General features: G+C 35.7%; 1 protein-coding gene across 5 annotated transcripts in view; it reads left to right on the forward strand.

Annotated features, from left to right (window-relative positions):
• The window catches only part of LOC125674921 (rab-3A-interacting protein-like), a 34,661-nt gene extending 16,133 nt beyond the window's left edge, over window positions 1-18,528 (forward strand). For 3 of the 5 annotated variants that reach the window (XM_048912288.2, XM_048912290.2, XM_048912291.2), the window contains 9 exons: window positions 2,799-2,894; window positions 3,729-3,806; window positions 4,882-5,127; window positions 7,053-7,073; window positions 8,704-8,832; window positions 9,459-9,538; window positions 10,980-11,079; window positions 13,860-13,926; window positions 14,936-18,528. In XM_048912288.2, coding sequence (XP_048768245.1) covers window positions 2,799-2,894; window positions 3,729-3,806; window positions 4,882-5,127; window positions 7,053-7,073; window positions 8,704-8,832; window positions 9,459-9,538; window positions 10,980-11,079; window positions 13,860-13,926; window positions 14,936-15,006 — 888 coding nt within the window. In that variant the 3' untranslated portion in view covers window positions 15,007-18,528. The remainder of the gene's footprint in view (window positions 1-2,798; window positions 2,895-3,728; window positions 3,807-4,881; window positions 5,128-7,052; window positions 7,074-8,703; window positions 8,833-9,458; window positions 9,539-10,979; window positions 11,080-13,859; window positions 13,927-14,935) is intronic. The other 2 variants (XM_048912289.2, XM_056159418.1) reach the window with 1 other exon arrangement.
• Window positions 18,529-19,002: the final 474 nt, after the last annotated feature.

Genomic DNA, 19,002 nt, shown 5'->3' on the forward strand with positions numbered 1-19,002 from the left:
AATGGCTTGGACATTTTTCTTAATTAAAGAGTTCTTTCATTGACCCAATAATTTGGAACAGCCAGAATAGGCTTAGCTGCAGGTCACAACGACCCCATATGATTGTTTAATTGTTTCCGAGCAGTCAATATACAGTCTGGTTGAAATTTTTGGTTATAAGCAAATTAATATGTCAACCTAGAATGGCCCATGCAAGTTCTAGTGATAGTCGCAGCATCTTGTCAGTTTAAAATTAAAATTATTTGGTTTACGTGAGTGAAACTGAGATTGTTTATTTCGTACATATCTTTTTACCCCATGTAATATATTTCTTTCACGGAGACTCCCCTCAGTCTGTCAGTCATTCATTGTAGGTTTATAAGGTCCGTATGTGGAATTTGGAACTGAAGTGTTTCTTAAAATCGCAGCATTGTCTCCATTTTACCAATGTGACTTGGAATCCAACAAAAATTGATTGTTCTACCTTTTTGCCTACAATAGTGATTTTGATTTAGGATATCTGAAATATATGGCTGATCTTAAATTGCTTAGCTAGCAAACAAGAAATAGAATCCTCAAAATAGAGACGTGTTTATGATGATTTGATGTAATGGAATGCCAGTTGTCTGACCTTGGCTGTAAATAGTGGTGTTTGATCTGGAAGTCCAGTATTATGAAGTCAGTTCTCTTTTCGCAGGAGTTAATGAAATGCTTATATACATTCTGCTATTCCATGTTCTAGGAAATGAGATGGTATTTCTATAATAGTCAGATATGCACTTTTACTGAATGAACTGATGAAATGAAATGTATATGTAATCAAACTGGCAATGTGATAGAAACAGTAAAAACATGTAACTTAATTATTCTGATAATTATTCTGATAACATACAACTGACATGTTAAGCATGCACCAGGAACTTACTGTGTGTAAATATTGACTGCTCTGAAATAAAGCACACGATTGTTTCATTAGCCAGGTACTAATTAGAACTAAACTGACTGCTCTAAAATAAAGCACACGGTTGTTTCATTAGCAAGGTACTAATTAGAACTAAACTGACTGCTCTAAAATAAAGCACACGGTTGTTTCATTAGCCAGGTACTAATTAGAACTAAACTGACTGCTCTAAAATAAAGCACACGGTTGTTTCATTAGCAAGGTACTAATTAGAACTAAACTGACTGCTCTAAAATAAAGCACACGGTTGTTTCATTAGCCAGGTACTAATTAGAACTAAACTGACTGCTCTAAAATAAAGCACACGATTGTTTCATTAGCCAGGTACTAATTAGAACTAAACTGACTGCTCTAAAATAAAGCACACGATTGTTTCATTAGCCAGGTACTAATTAGAACTAAACTGACTGCTCTAAAATAAAGCACACGATTGTTTCATTAGCCAGGTACTAATTAGAACTAAACTGACTGCTCTAAAATAAAACACACGGTTGTTTCACTAGCAAGGTACTAATTAGAACTAAACTGACTCCTCTAAAATAAAGCACACGGTTGTTTCACTAGCAAGGTACTAATTAGAACTAAACTGACTGCTCTGATAACACTCACTTGTCATATAGCATATAACTTATAAAAAATAAATAAAATGATAGCACAAATATCTGAAAAATATCAGTGACTAAAATTACATGTACTGACTTATTGATGACTAAAATTACTGACTTATTGATGACTGAAAATACTGACTTATTGGTCCATAATGGACTTTGTGAATTGACTCAGACAGCAGTAATTTGTGTGTACTTGACAATGTGAATGGCTGGTATCCTGGGAGGAAATCTGATTTCCTATTACACACAAGTATGCTGTAGTAAGTGAAGTGTTTGCTGATTAGGAGGTATAATGGCTGATCAGATGGATAAAAAATTAGCATAAATAAACCAATCAGAAAGAAATAAGTCATTGCTGACAAGATGAATGACCAATCAAAAAGCCTGTCACTAATGATCGCTAGAATAAATCAGTGTAAAGCAAGTTCACTCACTGAGTATGGCTTTAGGTGTAAATAAGGATTATAATGAAGCAATCAAAAACTTAATTCATTACGGATCTAGTGAATCAATAATCCAATTAAGACTTTATTCATTACTGACTGGACGGTTAAGGATAACATTGAATGATAATGATGTTTAAGTCTTAAAATGCTATAATTGTCTCTTCCATTTAAGGCTTCGTTGGTTGTCCCGTCGAGAATTTTTGATTCATATTGAAGCGTTCCAATGCTTTGTAAATTTGATTTTCAATATAAAGTCCAATTAAAAAACTGTGTGTATTTTATCTTTAATTATTACAATAGAATGATTTCTATAGATAATCACCATTGTGACGACTTTCCTGTAGATTTACTCGTGTCGTGATATAAACCTTTAGGCTTAATGTGTGTCAGCTAACATCAATCTTTTTTTTAAAATGATATCCTGGAGTTTATCTAGCATGTTTACATGTATATGTATATGAAATAATTGTCATACATAAAAATTCATCATTGTCATCAATAGTATATCAGATTCTGTCGACCATATGACAGGGCACAGTGTGTCTGTGTGTCAGATTTTGTCTGTCTGTGTGTCAGATTCTGTCTATCATAGGACACAATGTGTCTGCATGTCAGCACCTTGTTGGCCAGATTAAAAAGAGTACTTATGAGGCAAGGATCAACAAAGTTTGTACACATTTTTGTAATGATTAGATGAAGAAGGATAATTTCAAGGCAATCACTAAAAATGTTATATACTGTTGTGCCTTTGTATGTATAGGGCAATCACTAAAAATGTTATATACTGTTGTTTCTCTGCAGGAGCTGAAGTTGAAGGATGAGGAATGTGAGAAGTTACTGAAGGTCCGGGATCAGATGGGGATGGAGCTGGAAGAACTCACAGCCAGTCTGTTTGAGGTTAGGGCAAAAGATATGTGTCAGGGCAATAAATCAGGATAGTATACAGTTAATGTTTTGTGTGTGAGGTGAGGGTAGGTTTGTTTATCAGTACATATCTGACTAGTAATGAGAGAATGTACCTGAGGCCAGGGTTTGAATTTAGAGCAATATGTCAATAGTAGAAATGTACAGACTTTAGGTCAAGACAATCTGTAAGTGTGATCAGGGCAATAGGATTATACCTGAGGTCAAGGCATTAAATCTATGTATCTGGAGCGAGGGCAATATATGGGGATAGATATCTACATGTGAAGTCTTTGCAGCAAATTTAGAATGCATCTCAGGTCAAGGTAATATGTTTTTTGAGATCATTTTAGTACAGGCAGTAAATTAACTAGTATGTTACTTACACTGTAAACATCTGTTTAAAGGTCAGGGCGATATGTCATTATGGTAATATACATTATATACAGTGTGTGTTTGAGGTCAGGGCGATATTTCATTACAACAGTATACAATATATACAGTATCTGTTTGAGGTCAGGGCGATATGTCATTATTGGGTAGTATTCAACATACATGTAATATACATTCACATCTGTTTTAGGCAGGGATAAAGAATGTTTTAAAAAATCGTTTTTGCTGCTTCTACGAATTGAAAAGGTTTGCTATAGCTAAAGAGCTCCTCACACACATTGACATGGAGACTGTTATCAGCTTCGATATTATATGCTGTTATGATTATTCTGAGATCTACGTGGACAATTAATGTTAATCAGCTTCGATATTATATGCTGTTATGATTATTCTGAGATCTACATGGACAATTAATTACAAGTGATGTATTTACAGGAAGCTAATAACATGGTTCAGGATGCCAACATCAAAAGGATGCACTCCGAGAAACTGCTGAAGGAAGCCCTCCAGCAGGTAATATATCTCGTGTATCAAATGATAAGACTCAACAACAGGTAATATATCTCGTGTATCAAATGATAAAACTCACCAACAGGTAATATATCTCGTGTATCAAATGATAAAACTCGCCAACAGGTAATATATCTCGTGTATCAAATGATAAAATCACTAATAGGTAATATATTTCGTGTATCAAATGATAAAACTCACCAACAGGTAATATATCTCGTGTATCAAATGATAAAATCACTAATAGGTAATGTATCTCGTGTATTGAATGATGAAGCTTAAAAGTGTATGTATATGGTTTTTTATGCCCCCACAATCAAAGATTTGGGGGCGTATAGTTTTTGGCCTGTCCATCTGTCTGTCTGGCAAAAAACTAAACCTTGGTAATATCTTTTACACCATAAGAGGTAGAGCTTTCGTATGTAGTATGTGTATTCCTTCTGGCAAGACCTTTCCATTAACACTTATATCTTTTACCTTTTGATCTTAACATTGACCTTTGACCTGGTTCCACTGTGTTTTAATCTGAGGACATCAGTGTTTCAAACACATCTTGTTTTGGGGGTTTTTTTTGCCTTTTTAAAAAATTTGTTTTGTTTCATTTTCCTTCATATGATGTGGTATTTATGATATAATTCACTTTCATGGATTGAGATCCCGATATGTTGATAGATTAAAGTCTTAATATTTTGATAGATTGAGGACCTGATGTTTTGATACATTGAGGTCCTGATGTTTGATACATTGAGGTCCTGATGTATAGATGCATTGAGGTCCTAATATTTTTATACATTATTGTCCTGATATTTTGATACATTGAGGTCCGATTTTTTGATACATTCAGGACCTGATATTTTGTTAGATTTAGGTCCTGCTGTTTTGATACATTGAGGTCCCAACATTTTGATACATTTAGGTTCTGATGTTTTGATAGATTGATGTCCTGATATTCTGATACCTTGAGGTCCTGATATTTTAATACATCGAGGACCCGATGTTTTGATACATTGAGGTCCCAATATTTTGATTCATTGAGGTCCCAATATTTTGATACATTGAGGTCCCAATGATTTTATAGATTGAGGTCCTGCAGGCTGAAGTGGTGGCCCTGAAGCAGCTGGTCCTGACTTCTACCCCCGCCTCACCAAACAAGCACCTCCATCCTCAAATTGCCACCACCATCGCCGCCGAAAAAGAGAAACCGAAATCCAGTAAGCCGTTCTGGAAGACCCACCGACGTTCCACGAGTCACCACGAGTTTACAAAGGAGGCTCGACAGGAAGTCGAGGCCCAGCAAGAGGCCAAGGCCGATAGGTGTAAAGAGGTCAGAATCTCGTATTTATTTATAGTTATCTTTTGCTGTATGTGTAACTCCATGAACAACTCTTTAGGAAATTGAAGAATGAATATGTCCACCTATCTTTAATAATGTCCAGGTCAAAATGTCGACATAGAGGAACAATACAAATTTGTCAAGGATGAAACAGGTTTTTTTAGCTCACCTGAACCGAAGGTTCAAGTGAGCTTTTCTGATCACATTTTGTCCGGCGTCCATCTGTCTGTCTGTCCGTCTGTCTGTAAACTTTTCACATTTTCATCTTCTTCTCATGAACCACTGGGCCAATTTCAACCAAACATGGCCAAAAGCATCCTTGGGTGAAGGGCTTTCAAGTTTGTTCAAATGAAGGGCCATGTCCCTTTCAAAGGGGAGATAATCACAAAAATGCAAAAATAGGGTGGGGTCATTTTAAAATCTTCTTCTCAAGAACCACTGGGCCAGAAGAGCTGAAATTTACCTGAAAGCTTCCTGACATATTGCAGATTTAAGTTTCTTCAAATCATGGCCCCCGGTGGTAGGATGGGGCCACAAGGGGGGATCAAAATTTTACATACAAATATATAGGGAAAAACTTTAAAAATCTTCTTCTCAAGAACCACTAAGCCAGAAAAGCTGAGATTTACATGAAAGATTCCTGACATAATGCAGATTCAAGTTTGTTCAAATCATTGGCCCCTGGGGTTGGATGGGGCCACAATAGGGGATCAAAGTTTTACATACAAATATATAGGAAAAATCTTTAAAAATCTTCTTCTCAAGAACCACTGAGCCAGAAATGCTGATTTTTACATGAAAACTTTCTGACATAGTGCAGATTCAGGTTTGTTCAAATCATGGCCCCCGGGGGGTAGGACGGGGCCACAAGTGGGGGGGGGGTGTAAAAGTTTTACATACAAATATAGGAAAAAGCTTTAAAAATCTTCTTCTCAAGAACCATTGGGCCAAAGAAGTTGACATTTACATGAAAGCTTTCTGACATAGTGTAGATTCAAGTTTACAGAGGGTAGTTTGGGCCATAATAGGGACTAAGGTTTTACATGCAAATATATATGGAAAGTCTTCAGATATGGGCCAAGGTGACTCAGGTGAGCGATGTGGCCCATGGGCCTCTTGTTGACAGTTGATTTCGGTTGATAGTCCATTCAGGCAAGGTCATAAATCCATTCAGGCAAGGTCTTGGGTCCATTCGGGAAGGTCTTGGGTCCATTCAGGCAAGGCCGTGGGTCCATTCAGGCAAAGTTGTGGGTCCATTCAGGCAAAGTTGTTGGTCCATTCAGGCAAGGTCGTGGGTCCATTCAGGCAAGGTCATGGGTCATTTTGGGCAGATCTGGTCATATCTCATAATTTGTTTGATTATGCTGCACTAGGTAGAACAATGTTTTATCAGTAGGATGTTTAATGGACATTTAGGCATGAGAACAAACTCGGCTCCTAGCCTTTCCAGTGGCCTTGATTAAACTATTTTGAAATGTGCAAGTCCAAACTGCCTTTTAAAATACTGAACTTTTGATTATTTCAGCTGTAATGTGCTGTTTTATTGGTTAATCAGCATTCATCAAACCAATTTATATCGTATGAATTAGTGTAGCATTGCTACAAGCGAAATTACTACATGTTTAATTCCGATTATAGACAGGTCGCTTCAATCTTTGAATAAATGAGGCCTATTAATACATGATTTTACACTGATGTGGATTTTTGTTTCATATCTTGTGTATTTTATTATACCGAGAGAAGGCCAATCTCTAAAGCTTACAAAAAGCTTGAAATGATGACATGAATCGAAAGAGGGATGAGATACACCGGAAATTCACACGTATCAGAGAAATTACAGCAATTTTCATTGTAACAGTCCTTGTATTGACATTTTGTTGTGTATAAAATCCTTTTTGCATCGTTTTCTCTAACAGACCGACAATTTTGAAAATACGGTAAATATTTTTTTAATTTTTATGTACATAATAGATATGCAAGATTTTGGAATCATATATCCACATTTACTTCAGATCTATACACTCATCATGTAAATGAATCTGACTCTTTTTCAAGACTATTTCATCAAAAATAATCTTATTGAAAATGTTCAAATTCTCTTTTGCATTATGATTTTTGTGTGAAAAGTTAATTATTTCTACCAATATTAGACTTTGAACTAATATTCTGATCTGTTTGAATCTGTGTGAAAACTTATTCATCCCATGTATTTAATGATTGCAAGTTCACATGTACTTGAGATTGTAGTCAGGTTTTGAAATGAGGCTAGATGATTGGCTAGAATTTATGTTTTTGAAATCAGAGATTTATAAGTGTATTGAAGCTCTTCAGTAATCCTTGGGTCAGTGGCTTGCTATCCTGCAAGAATACTACACTCTAATTCTGCATGACCTTTTTATCTATCGCAAATATTAAACACTAACAGTGAATATTTCTAAATGTTTATAAATGTAACTGAAGAAAAACTGATTATTGAAATAGCATTCTTATGCAACTGTTTTGTAATCTGCATTTTGATTGGCTAAGGCACTGATTTTTGAGCAGTTAAACAAGTATTAACACGACAAAATGCTTTCCATTGTGATGTCATAATAGAATTAACGCAAAAAGCACAACGTCAAGCATAAACATTTGTGATGTATTTCTTGTAACAAATAAACAAGATTTGACGAAATAAGATGCAAAAACTGCATTAGAATTGTAATAACTTTCTTCTCATTTGTTAACGTGTTATCATGTCGCTGGTAAAACTCGAGTTTTGTGTCCGTTAAACCAGCATTAACAGTCGTAAGTAACAAATGAGAAGTTGTCGCTGGTTTTGTGTCCGTTAAACCAGCATTAACAGTCGTAAGTAACGAATGAGAAGTTGTCGCTGGTTTTGTGTCCGTTAAACCAGCATTAACAGTCGTAAGTAACGAATGAGAAGTTGTCGCTGGTTTTGTGTCCGTTAAACCAGCATTAACAGTCGTAAGTAACGAATGAGAAGTGGACTATTCTCTACCGTTATTGTGTAATTGAATAAAGTCTACAGCTGTAACATTGGATGTATGTGTATATTAAGACATTTGAAACATTTGTTTATTTCTCTGCAGTATTGCGTATTTATTTATAATTCTGTCTAGTACATGTATATCGTATGCTGCATACTAGAGGTGTAACAATGTTTTGCAATGCATTATTGAATTTTGATGAGGCTGACATCTCTAATTATTAACCCAAGAGATGTGATACTCATCAAGGCCAGCAGTGAATATCACATGCTCATGGTTGATAAATCAAGATGTCAACCTCATCAACAGTCAATAATTACATGATATCGATAAACCACAAATTCACACAAACAATTGTTCCGTATTGTGGTACAAAAACCATATATTTTGTGCCACAATATATCGCATTTTCATTATTTAATGTTCATTTTAAAACAAAATTTTTAAGCAGATTGACTACAACATATAAACATACATTATTTCATCAGAATGGAATCTTGGACATTTGTGTGTGACGTTAAAAACTCAATCCTTACATATTTTGTATGGAGTGATGCTGACTAAGTTCTGTTGACAGATTGACAGTACGATTTATGAGGAGTTTGTGGAGTGGCGACAGAACCCCTCACTGGAGCTGACCACGGCCTTCCTCAACAGGATGTATGTAGAGGACATCGGCCCCTGTCTGAACTTCTCCAATGTGGCAGTAAGTAAACCATAATTATAATTAACTATATTCAAAAGGATTTATATTCTTCAACACAATGCATGTCATACACACCTTTGCATGCAATCTACTGAATTTTGATTTAACAAATAACAAATTCTTATTAATTGCAAAGTATTATCAAAGGTTTCAATTATACATGTAAGTGCACACTGATTGGCTAATTCTCCTTTTACGAAATGTCACACTGATTGGCTAATTCTCCGTTTACTAAATGTCACACCGATTGGCTAATTCTCTGTTTACTAAATTTCATACCGATTGGCTAATTCCCCTTTTACTAAATGTCACACCGATTGGCTAATTCCCCTTTTACTAAATGTCACACCGATTGGCTAATTCCCCTTTTACTAAATGTCACACTGATTGGCTAATTCTCCGTTTACGAAATGTCACACTGATTGGCTAATTTTCTGTTTACTAAATGTCACACTGATTGGCTAATTCTATTTTCACATTCTCTTTCTGCCAAGATTACTCTATCAGAGGAGCTTTGTTTTCTATGCCGTGTCTTCTCGTTGAAATGTTCATACTGGGACGCTATATGATGATAATTAATCATAAAATCTCAAGAGTTCTATTTACCTGAATGTTTGATTTTGTAGTTGGCAGAACAAGTAAAGAATTGCGTGGCCAGTAACAGCCTGACCATAGAGCCCATACCGGGAGACAGTTCCTATCCAAGGTACAACGTTTGTTTGAAATTGTTATCTGTACCAAAGAAGCTGTTATTTTTGTTTTGAATGTTTCGCCTCATCCTGTAATATCCATCCTTGTACCCTGGGCCGTCATCATACAGTGGTCCTCCTCATACCCATGGTCTGCCCTATATCTATGGTCCTCATCATACCCATGGTCTGCCCTATATCTATGGTCCTCATCATACCCATGGTCTGCCCTATATCTATGGTCCTCATCATACCCATGATCTGCCCTATATCTATGGTCCTCATCATACCCATGGTCTGCCCTATATCTATGGTCCTCCTCATACCCATGGTCTGTCCTATATCTATGGTCCTCCTCATACCCATGGTCTGCCCTATATCTATGGTCCTCCTCATACCCATGGTCTGCCCTATATCTATGGTCCTCATCATACCCATGGTCAATGAGTGGTTTACATGAGCCCCCCTTTCAAATTTTTTTATGCCCCCACCACAAAGACTTTGGGGCATATAATTTTACCCTTGTCCATCCTTCAGTCCTTTCATTCTTCTGTCCTTCCATCCTTCTGCCCTTCCATTCTTCCGCAACACCCAGTTTTCTGAACTTTTTTTTCTAAACACCTTGAGATATTGAATTGATTTCTTGTATGCAGATGTATATTCAATTTGATGAATTACAGATGGTGAATGTTGTGGTAGTTCGTTGATTTTTTATAGAGTTGTGCCCCTTTGACTTTGAAAAATTACTATTACAACCAGTTTTCCGTACTTTTTTCTGAATGTCTTGAGATATTGAACTGATTTTTTGTATGCAGATGTATATAGTGAGTTACAGATTGATTTTGAGTTTTGTTCTGGTTTGTTGATTTTTGATGGAGTTGTGTCCCTTTAACATAGAAAAAGTAATGTATTTATTTTATGACTGTTAAAATATATAAAGGATTGTTGTTGAGTTCTTCATTGTACTAAATGTGTGTAACATACAATCTGAACCCTTGTCCATCCTTCTATACCACATTCAATGCTATACTTTGATGGATTTCCTACATTTGACTCTTCTGCAGGCAGGGACATATCCAGTTTCCTATGAAAGCCTGCTTAAAGTGTTATGGGGGAAATTATTTAATTCATCAAGAAGAATTAAAACTTGAGATGATTTTAGAGATGTCCCTGGAAGTTTTATAATACAGGATTTTTCTGTTTGATAAAGAGCCACGGTTTCTGGGGGCTCAAGCCTGGTCATAATGGCAAGTATCCCCCCCCCCCCCCCCCCCCCTTTTCACCCACATTGGAAAGTCCTGGCTAAAGGCATGGTTTTGTAAATGGAAATTATATTGTGATGTTCATAATGGTAGCAGTAAATGTTAAAAGATACAATGTTGTTCTTGAATCAGCATATTTAAAGTTGTCTCCCGACGATTAAGATATAACTTATCTTTTGTATTTTTCTTTCACCAGGAAATGTCGACTGACAGAAATCAACAAATTATGTAACTACAAAATAAAACTGGGAGAAAATTCCGACTGGTACTCTATATCCCAGCTTTGTAGGAATAGGGTAAGTATAGGAATAGGGTAAAACTCTGATGATGTGTAGGAATAGGGTAAAGGTCTAATGATGTGTGAGAATAGGGTAAAACTCTTTATAATGTATGGGAATAGGGTAAAACTCCAATGATCTGTTAGAATAAAGTAAAACGCGTATGATATGTGGGAATAGGATAAGACTTCTTGATATGATATAGGAATTGAACTGATAGAAACTTAATTAGATGCAAATGAGACAATCAATTTATGAAATGTACTTGTCCATTTCTGTTTTCATCTGTCAAAGTCATGAATTGTTTAGATAATTGGCCACACCAATTTGTAAAATAGTTCTTCGGATTTTTAAACAAAAAAAGTGAGGCGAAAGGGCAAAATTATTTTACAAATATTATTTTTAATTTTGGAGATAAAAATTATGAGGCGAGCGAATACAAGAAATATGAACATTTTTAATTGAATTAAGTGTGATTTTAAAAAGCGACCGCCTAAAAACAGAGATCTAAAATCATCAGATATCATTTGTTTACCACATAAACTTAATATTTTTCAACTTTGTTGATATAGTTTACAATAAATAAGAAGTAATACAGATTTCAAAGACTTTATTTTCTTCATACCTAATACATGTACTTTACAACATCAACTGATAAGGTCTTTTTGAAGAATTTTATTTAAGTTTCATCTCTACAAACTTTCGATTCAGAGATGCATATTGCTAGGGACACGTCCAGTTTTGAAATCTCCACTGCATCGCTTTGAGCATTTTTTTGAATTTTGATAGGACATCACCAAACCTTTTGTGAATTTGTCGTTAACTGTCAGTCCTCGATCAGTATACCCCTTGCTTGTTGTAAGAGGCAAATAAATGGGGCGGTCCTTCAGATAGGACTGCAAAAACTGAGATCTGTGTCACAGCAGGTGTGGCACGATAAAGATCCCTCCCTGCCATAAGCGCTGAGCATAGGCCTAAATTTTGCAGTCCTTCACCATACATGCCAACTTTTAAAAATCCCCATAGGGGATTTTGCACGCGACAACCTTTTTTCAAAGCTCAAAATTCACGACATTTTAGCATGAAAATAAATATTTGTCCTTTCAAATAAAATATCAATCAAATCATTGTTAATGTATCATATATTAACACAACATCAAATGTGTTTGACCATTAACTATATAAAAAAAAAACTTTGAAAGATATACATAAATATTTTATTAAAATCATCTATTCAGCAAAAAATCTTCTCCAACAAGTCACATACATATTATCAAATAATATTTAAGGTTACATCCTTTAACACCATACGATAAACATTGGCCGGTCTATATATCAAAATTTAAATTAAAGCACATGCATTTCGGTACGACTGCAAAGGCGATCTTGCTTGTCTGTAAACATGGGCTTGCAGAGACTGGTGGAATAATCTGCATTGCAACCAGAAAAGGAGTGATCTGCCCTGCTATGAAGTTTGCGAACAAAACCTTTGCACCCATGACATCTGAAATAATTACCAGGAAAAAAATACATCAAAATATTCCGTTTTACTTGTAAATTAAGGCTACTTGCTAAATAAAAAATTCAGTACAGACTTGTGCGAATTACGCATCACAAAGTATATTTAATGAATACTATACTATATAGACTATATAATACATCGCTATAGACGGATAGATTTGGATAGCCTATATTATTATAGTTGGAAAAAATATATATTTGACGTACTTTATTGCAAATTTTGGATGCTGTCAGCGAGAGGCGGAATGTCCGATTGTTTGGTGGTGACACTATCATCGTTGTCATTCACGTTTGTGTAAAGGATATGTCAATTTGAAATCCGTCTTCCCGATTAATTACTATCAAAACATGCTTCGTACTGTCCAATAAACACCACAACACAGGCAGACCAACCCGACACCATGCGACACAGGTAAACAGCAATGGCTGACTATGGTCCCGATTTCTGATTGGCCAGTTCAGAAATGACACGGGATTTCCAATTCTGGTTGCAAATGGGGGTTTGTTGTCGTAAAATGGGAGATATTTTTAGAAAATCGTGATTTCGGGGTATTTTTGCAATCCCGATCAGGATATCGGGATATCGGGATTTGCCTTTTCAGTTGCTTCAAATCGGGAAAATCCCGCAGAAATCGGGAAAGTTGGCATGTATGCTTCACCGGCAATGGTAACATATTCATGTGAGTGAAATATTCTCAAGAGAGACTTTAGACAATGATATAATTATTTAATTGTACGCTGTTGATGTTCTCTAAATAGTGTCATCGAATAGCACTTCAGAAGTTTCATCGGCTTCCAGTTCGATTGCAGCATAAGGAACAACTTCCAATCCAGTGTTATGAAGTATCAATACATATTAAGATAAACATTATGAATAACTTAAAACACCATATTACACTGTTAGGAAATTTCTCGCGAGCCCGCGCTTCTGTCATTTGTCAGCACATACATCAAGGTCATTTGTGCGCTTGTTGTAAAAAAGTCGAATATATTTTATGGATATTTTTGAACACGCGGGCAGATATTATATTTTGATAATATTATAATTTGGATTTATTACAAATAGAAGCGGCGAATCCGACGAAGTAGATTACAAATTGGCATGGCCTAACAGTTAAATTCTGCTCATTATGATGATTGTGTACACTGAAGCCATTTAACTGTCATTCAGATTGTTGTTGTGTGCTGTATTTATTCATATCATGTGCTCATTATTTCAGATGGCCGAGTGTTTGTGATTTCTATATGTACACTGTACCTTGGTTTTTCTTTTTCAGATTGCCGCTGTTTGTGATTTCTATACATACATTCGATACATTAACCAAGGATTAGTCAAAAGTGAAAGTAAGGATACTTAATCAAAAGTTTAGTTTGATATTGATCGCACACTTCTCCACAAACAGAAATTGTTTTCCAATTCACTGGAAATTTAGTACTGTATATACTCGCGTATAAATCGGTTTGCTTATAAGTCGGTTGTATAGTTTTTAGGTTATTTTGGAGGGAATTCCCATTGAACCATTTATAAGTCGGTCTAACTTTTTTCAAAAATTGGTTGACAATTTCAAATCAATACTCTAATGTTTTTACCTGTGTTTCAAATAATATTTTGAGAAATGCGCCGATATTTGACATTTTCCCCCCAATAAATCAATTTCATATCAATACTCTTATGTATTTATCCGTGTTCCAATAATGTTTTTGGATATGACATTGATATTTCACTTTTTATTCTCAGCAAATTTAACCGTTACTATTTTGTTTATTTTGACCTTCTTTTTGTTGTTTAAAAAATACTAGGCTATACATTACACCATCCAGAACAATACTATAATCTTCATAGGACACTTCTATAAGTCAGACAGAGTTTTGGACCAAAATTTAACTCCCAAAAAATCCGACTTATAGGCGAGTATATATGGCACTGTAAATCATATTTTATTCGTAAGAACAGTATCTCCACATGATTTCATGAGACAAGCTATTCGCGAAAATTCAGTTCTTACAAATTAACCTTTACACATAGAAGACAGAAGCAATACATAATGATGCGCGAGAGTTGCGTCTCGTGAATAACTACCTCATTGTACTGTGTAAAAATAATGTCTCACAAAATTGAAATAATGCGCAGTATTTCTTTACCTGTACTGTATTATCAGTAAACACCTATATAATGATGTTAAGGAAAATTCGTCCTATTTGTTCCCAAAGTGAAAAAAGATTAGTTAATTTCGGTATCCATAATTATTTATTGCTCCCATTAAAAAAAATTAAGTATTCTTTAGAATTTTTGTTTAACGGGAGCAAGCCCCTGTGGTTAGAAAAAATCTTACTTATAGTATTTTCATTACAGATAAAGATGCTTTCTATGAAGTTGTGAGATTAAGAAAGAAGATGGCCATGTCTCGCCTTGGGTACACGTAGTGTGTCAGTGATTGTCACTGGATTGAGGGGGGGGGGGGGGGGGGGGGGGGTACACACAGAGTGTGTTACTGACTGTTATTTACTGTGTGTATGGGGAGACTCTCAAGTATCGGTGCCATGGTTGCTGTGTGTTCAGGAGATCGGTCGCTGTGTGTTCAGGAGATCGGTCGCTGTGTGTTCAGGAGATCAGACACTGGAGATAGAGAACAATGAAAAGTGGAGAGAGTGAACAGTCGGGAGAACGGTCGCAGCACACAGCGTGTTACACAAACTATAGTACACTATAGTACACGTGTATGTATTTTAAATCATGTTAATTCCCAGCATGATATGTTTGGGTATGTTAATCTTTACAGGAGGAAGGAAAGCAACAACGTACTCTGTGTCAGTGTGCGTTTCACTTCGTAGGTTATTTTTATAACAGTTTACAATGTGGACCATTGATAATCATACTAAAAACCATCACTAGCTTTAAACATAGAATTTACCATTGTGAGGAGGCGGATTAAACAGTTTATGTATAGAGGGTTAATTATGTTAAATCTATTGTAACAGGGGTCTTCATTGTGAAATTAGATGGATAAAACTATTAACAGAACACATACATTGTTAGAATGAGGGATGTAACTTTAAAGCTATGGAAAAAAAGATGTGTTATAAAAAAAAAATGTGTTAAAAAAAAGATGTGTTAAACAGGAGAAAAGTCCTGATTTATAACAATAGTTGTTGAGAAATCAATCACTGCTGTAAACAATGGTGTTTGTTTAGATGATGGTTTTGTTCCGGTAGTGTTGTTCAGAATTGCTTTAGTTATTGAATTTATGAACATGTGCCAAACAAATGCTACTCACCTACTTCTAATATGCAATCCATGTGACTCTCTGTCATGTGAATGATATAAAAATGCACTCAAAAAGGGTACTGTGCTTTACCTATGTCTATGTACAATGTTCATGTAAAAACAAATCTATTAGATCGTGGTATTTATCTTAACACAAATATTATTTTATGTTGTAAGGACTATATTAAATCTATAGATTGTAGTATTTATCTAACACAAATGTTATTTTATGTTGTAAGGACTATATTTATACATGAACTCTAGCTGTTGAGGTGTTTTCATATTCTGATATATATTTCATATTTTTCTAGTAATTGTTGTGTATATGTGCAATATTTGGTACAATATTATAAACACACTCCATGGAAGTGACTGTGGATATTTTGGGTTTATCTGGAGGAGTGCAACAAATAGTTTGGATTTTACCTCAGCTCCAGTAAGGGACATAGTCTAGTGGGTGGATCCAGGGCAGAGCTTAGTGGGTGGATCTTAGACAGAGCCTAGTGGGTGGATCTTATATGAAGACAGATAATAGTGGGCAGATCTCTAAGACATAACCTAGTGGGTGGATTTAAAACAGAAACTAGTGGGTGGATCTAAGACAGAACCAAGTGGGTGGATCTAAGACAGAGCCTAGTGGGTGGATTTAAGAACCTATTGGGTGGATCTGAGACAAAGTCTAGTGGATGGATCTAAGACAGAACCAAGTGGGTGGATCTGAGACAAAGTCTAGTGGATGGATCTAAGACAGAACCTAGTGGGTGGATCTGAGACAAAGTCTAGTGGGTGGATTTAAAACAGAACCTAATGGGGGGAGGGGAGACTGCTGGAATCTGAAAAAGTGTTCTAGTTATAGGTTTATTGTGTTTTACAGTTTACAAGGACCACACCCATCTCATGGCAGGAATTGATACATTGTTAAATGTGCACAGAATGCTGTAATGTGTGTGTTTATTTATATATCAAAGAAATTCCTCTTCAAGCACTTCAATAGTATTAAAGAATTTTAACTTGCATACCTATCAAGAAGAAATAATAAATACCACAGACGATGGGGATAAGTTAGCAATTAGATGTTGTGATGGGAGTGTAAGATACAACGCGACTTAAAAATAATTTATTCCAAACAGAGTAATGTGCAATAATATATATCTATTTAAGAGTGTAGGTCTGTATGCAGGGAGTTATTTACATTATGAAATGTATGTAGCGGTGTCTGTGTGGGGAGACTGGTCTTTGTGTAATAATTACACTGGTGTGAATATAGACATATTTTGTCTGTGTTAAAGAGATAGCCTCTTCCTATATGGCAAGAAGCTTTCACATGCTGTATAATGGAGTGTAATTTTTTATCAAAATGTGAAATTAATTCGGATTCTTCCATATAGAGTTACGGCTGCAGTAAAGATACAAGATATGTTTACTATTTTTCATCCTACATGATATAGTTTTGGGTGACTCTGTTTTTAAACTGCAAGCATACAGGCAGGATGTAAGCTTTTCAGAATTACTGTAAAGGTTTGGTTGCATCTGCCAAGTCAGGGGTTTATGATGTGGGGGTGGGGTGGGGGGTTCCTTGTGAAGAAATAAGGGAGATTTTTGTTATGATTTCTAAATGTTCCAAACTTTCAGTTGATTGTGCTGGCCTACTGTATCTTCAGGCTTTATGACATGATTTTTTTAATCTTTTTGGTTTTTTTCAGGATTTGATGTTTTCTGTTTATTCGCTGTGTGCGTTCTGTTCCACTTATTCAGGATTTATGATATGTTCAGTATTTACGATATGTTCGGTATTTACCTTATGTTCGGTATTTACGATATGTTCGGTATTTGCAACATGTTGGTTGTGATTATTTCAGTCTTTAGTGTCCAGTAAGAAAGTGTGAGAAGTAAGTGGAAAGAAATTTCAACATTACGGACAAATTTTTGTTTTTATCTTTTTTAATCACTTTATATAACTTTACAGAACAAAGAAATCTGTTTCACTACCAGCCACCTTTTTGGGAGAAATATTTCAAGTTATTGGAATTCCAGTAGCAAAAATTTCTGACTACATGAAATGTATTGATTAGAATTGGGACTTAAAGCAAATAAACCTTGTCATGGTGTCTAATGTCTGCATGTGTATCGCATTATTTGTAGGATGTACATGTGTATCCCGTTATTTGTAGGATGTGCATGTGTTTCCCGTTATTTGTAGGATGTACATGTGTTTCGAATATATTGTATGTTGAAATTGTTCATGCACATACATATTAGAATATTTTTGATTGCAAATTGTACATTTTCCATTTTGATAGAAAGTTTTGTATCCATGTTATTTTTATAGCGATGTTCCTGTCGTGTCCGTTTCCTTCTACTGTACTGAGGATCATGTGACTAGAGGATCACGTGACTAGAGGATCACATGACTTGTATTTGTTGCGTGTAGAATTTTCTGATGTCCTGAATTATGTATGACTTACAGAGTTCTGTTTCACATTTAGGAAAATGTTTGTGCATTGTGGTCTTCTTGCAGTTTATAGTTTGTCCTCGGTGTGGCCAGGAGGCTGGTCATAGGGAAGGTAAACTGTTTGGTAAAAGGGCATTTCTGGTTGGTCAGAGATCACACGAGGTCTCTGAAAAATGTTTATTTTTCATGTTGATGAACAAAATATTTTAATTAAAGTTTGTTTATCAAAGAGCTTTTCATTTTGTATATACATGGACACTTAATGCTTTTGATCAAGGACTCATTTCAATAAAATATGGACCTATAATTTAGATCAACAATGCCTCATTCAGGCGTGGATCTAGATTATTGAGTCCCTAACTAACAGCGCCTTATTCAGGCATGGATCTAGATGATTGGGTCTCTGTTTAACAGTGCCCCATTCAGGCGTGGATCTAGGTTATTGGGTCCCTGTCTAACAGTGCCCCATTCAGGTGTGGATCTAGATTATTGGGGCCCTGTCTAACAGTGCCTCATTCAGGCGTGGATCTAGATTAATGGGTCCCTGACTAACAGTGCCTCATTCAGGCGTGGATCTAGATTATTGGGTCCCTGACTAACAGTGCCTCATTCAGGCGTGGATCTAGATTATTGGGTCCCTGACTAACAGTGCCTCATTCAGGCGTGGATCTAGATTATTGGGTCCCTGACTAACAGTGCCTCA

The sequence above is a fragment of the Ostrea edulis genome, chromosome 3, assembly GCF_947568905.1.
Source record: "Ostrea edulis chromosome 3, xbOstEdul1.1, whole genome shotgun sequence".
Classification (NCBI taxonomy): domain Eukaryota; kingdom Metazoa; phylum Mollusca; class Bivalvia; order Ostreida; family Ostreidae; genus Ostrea; species Ostrea edulis.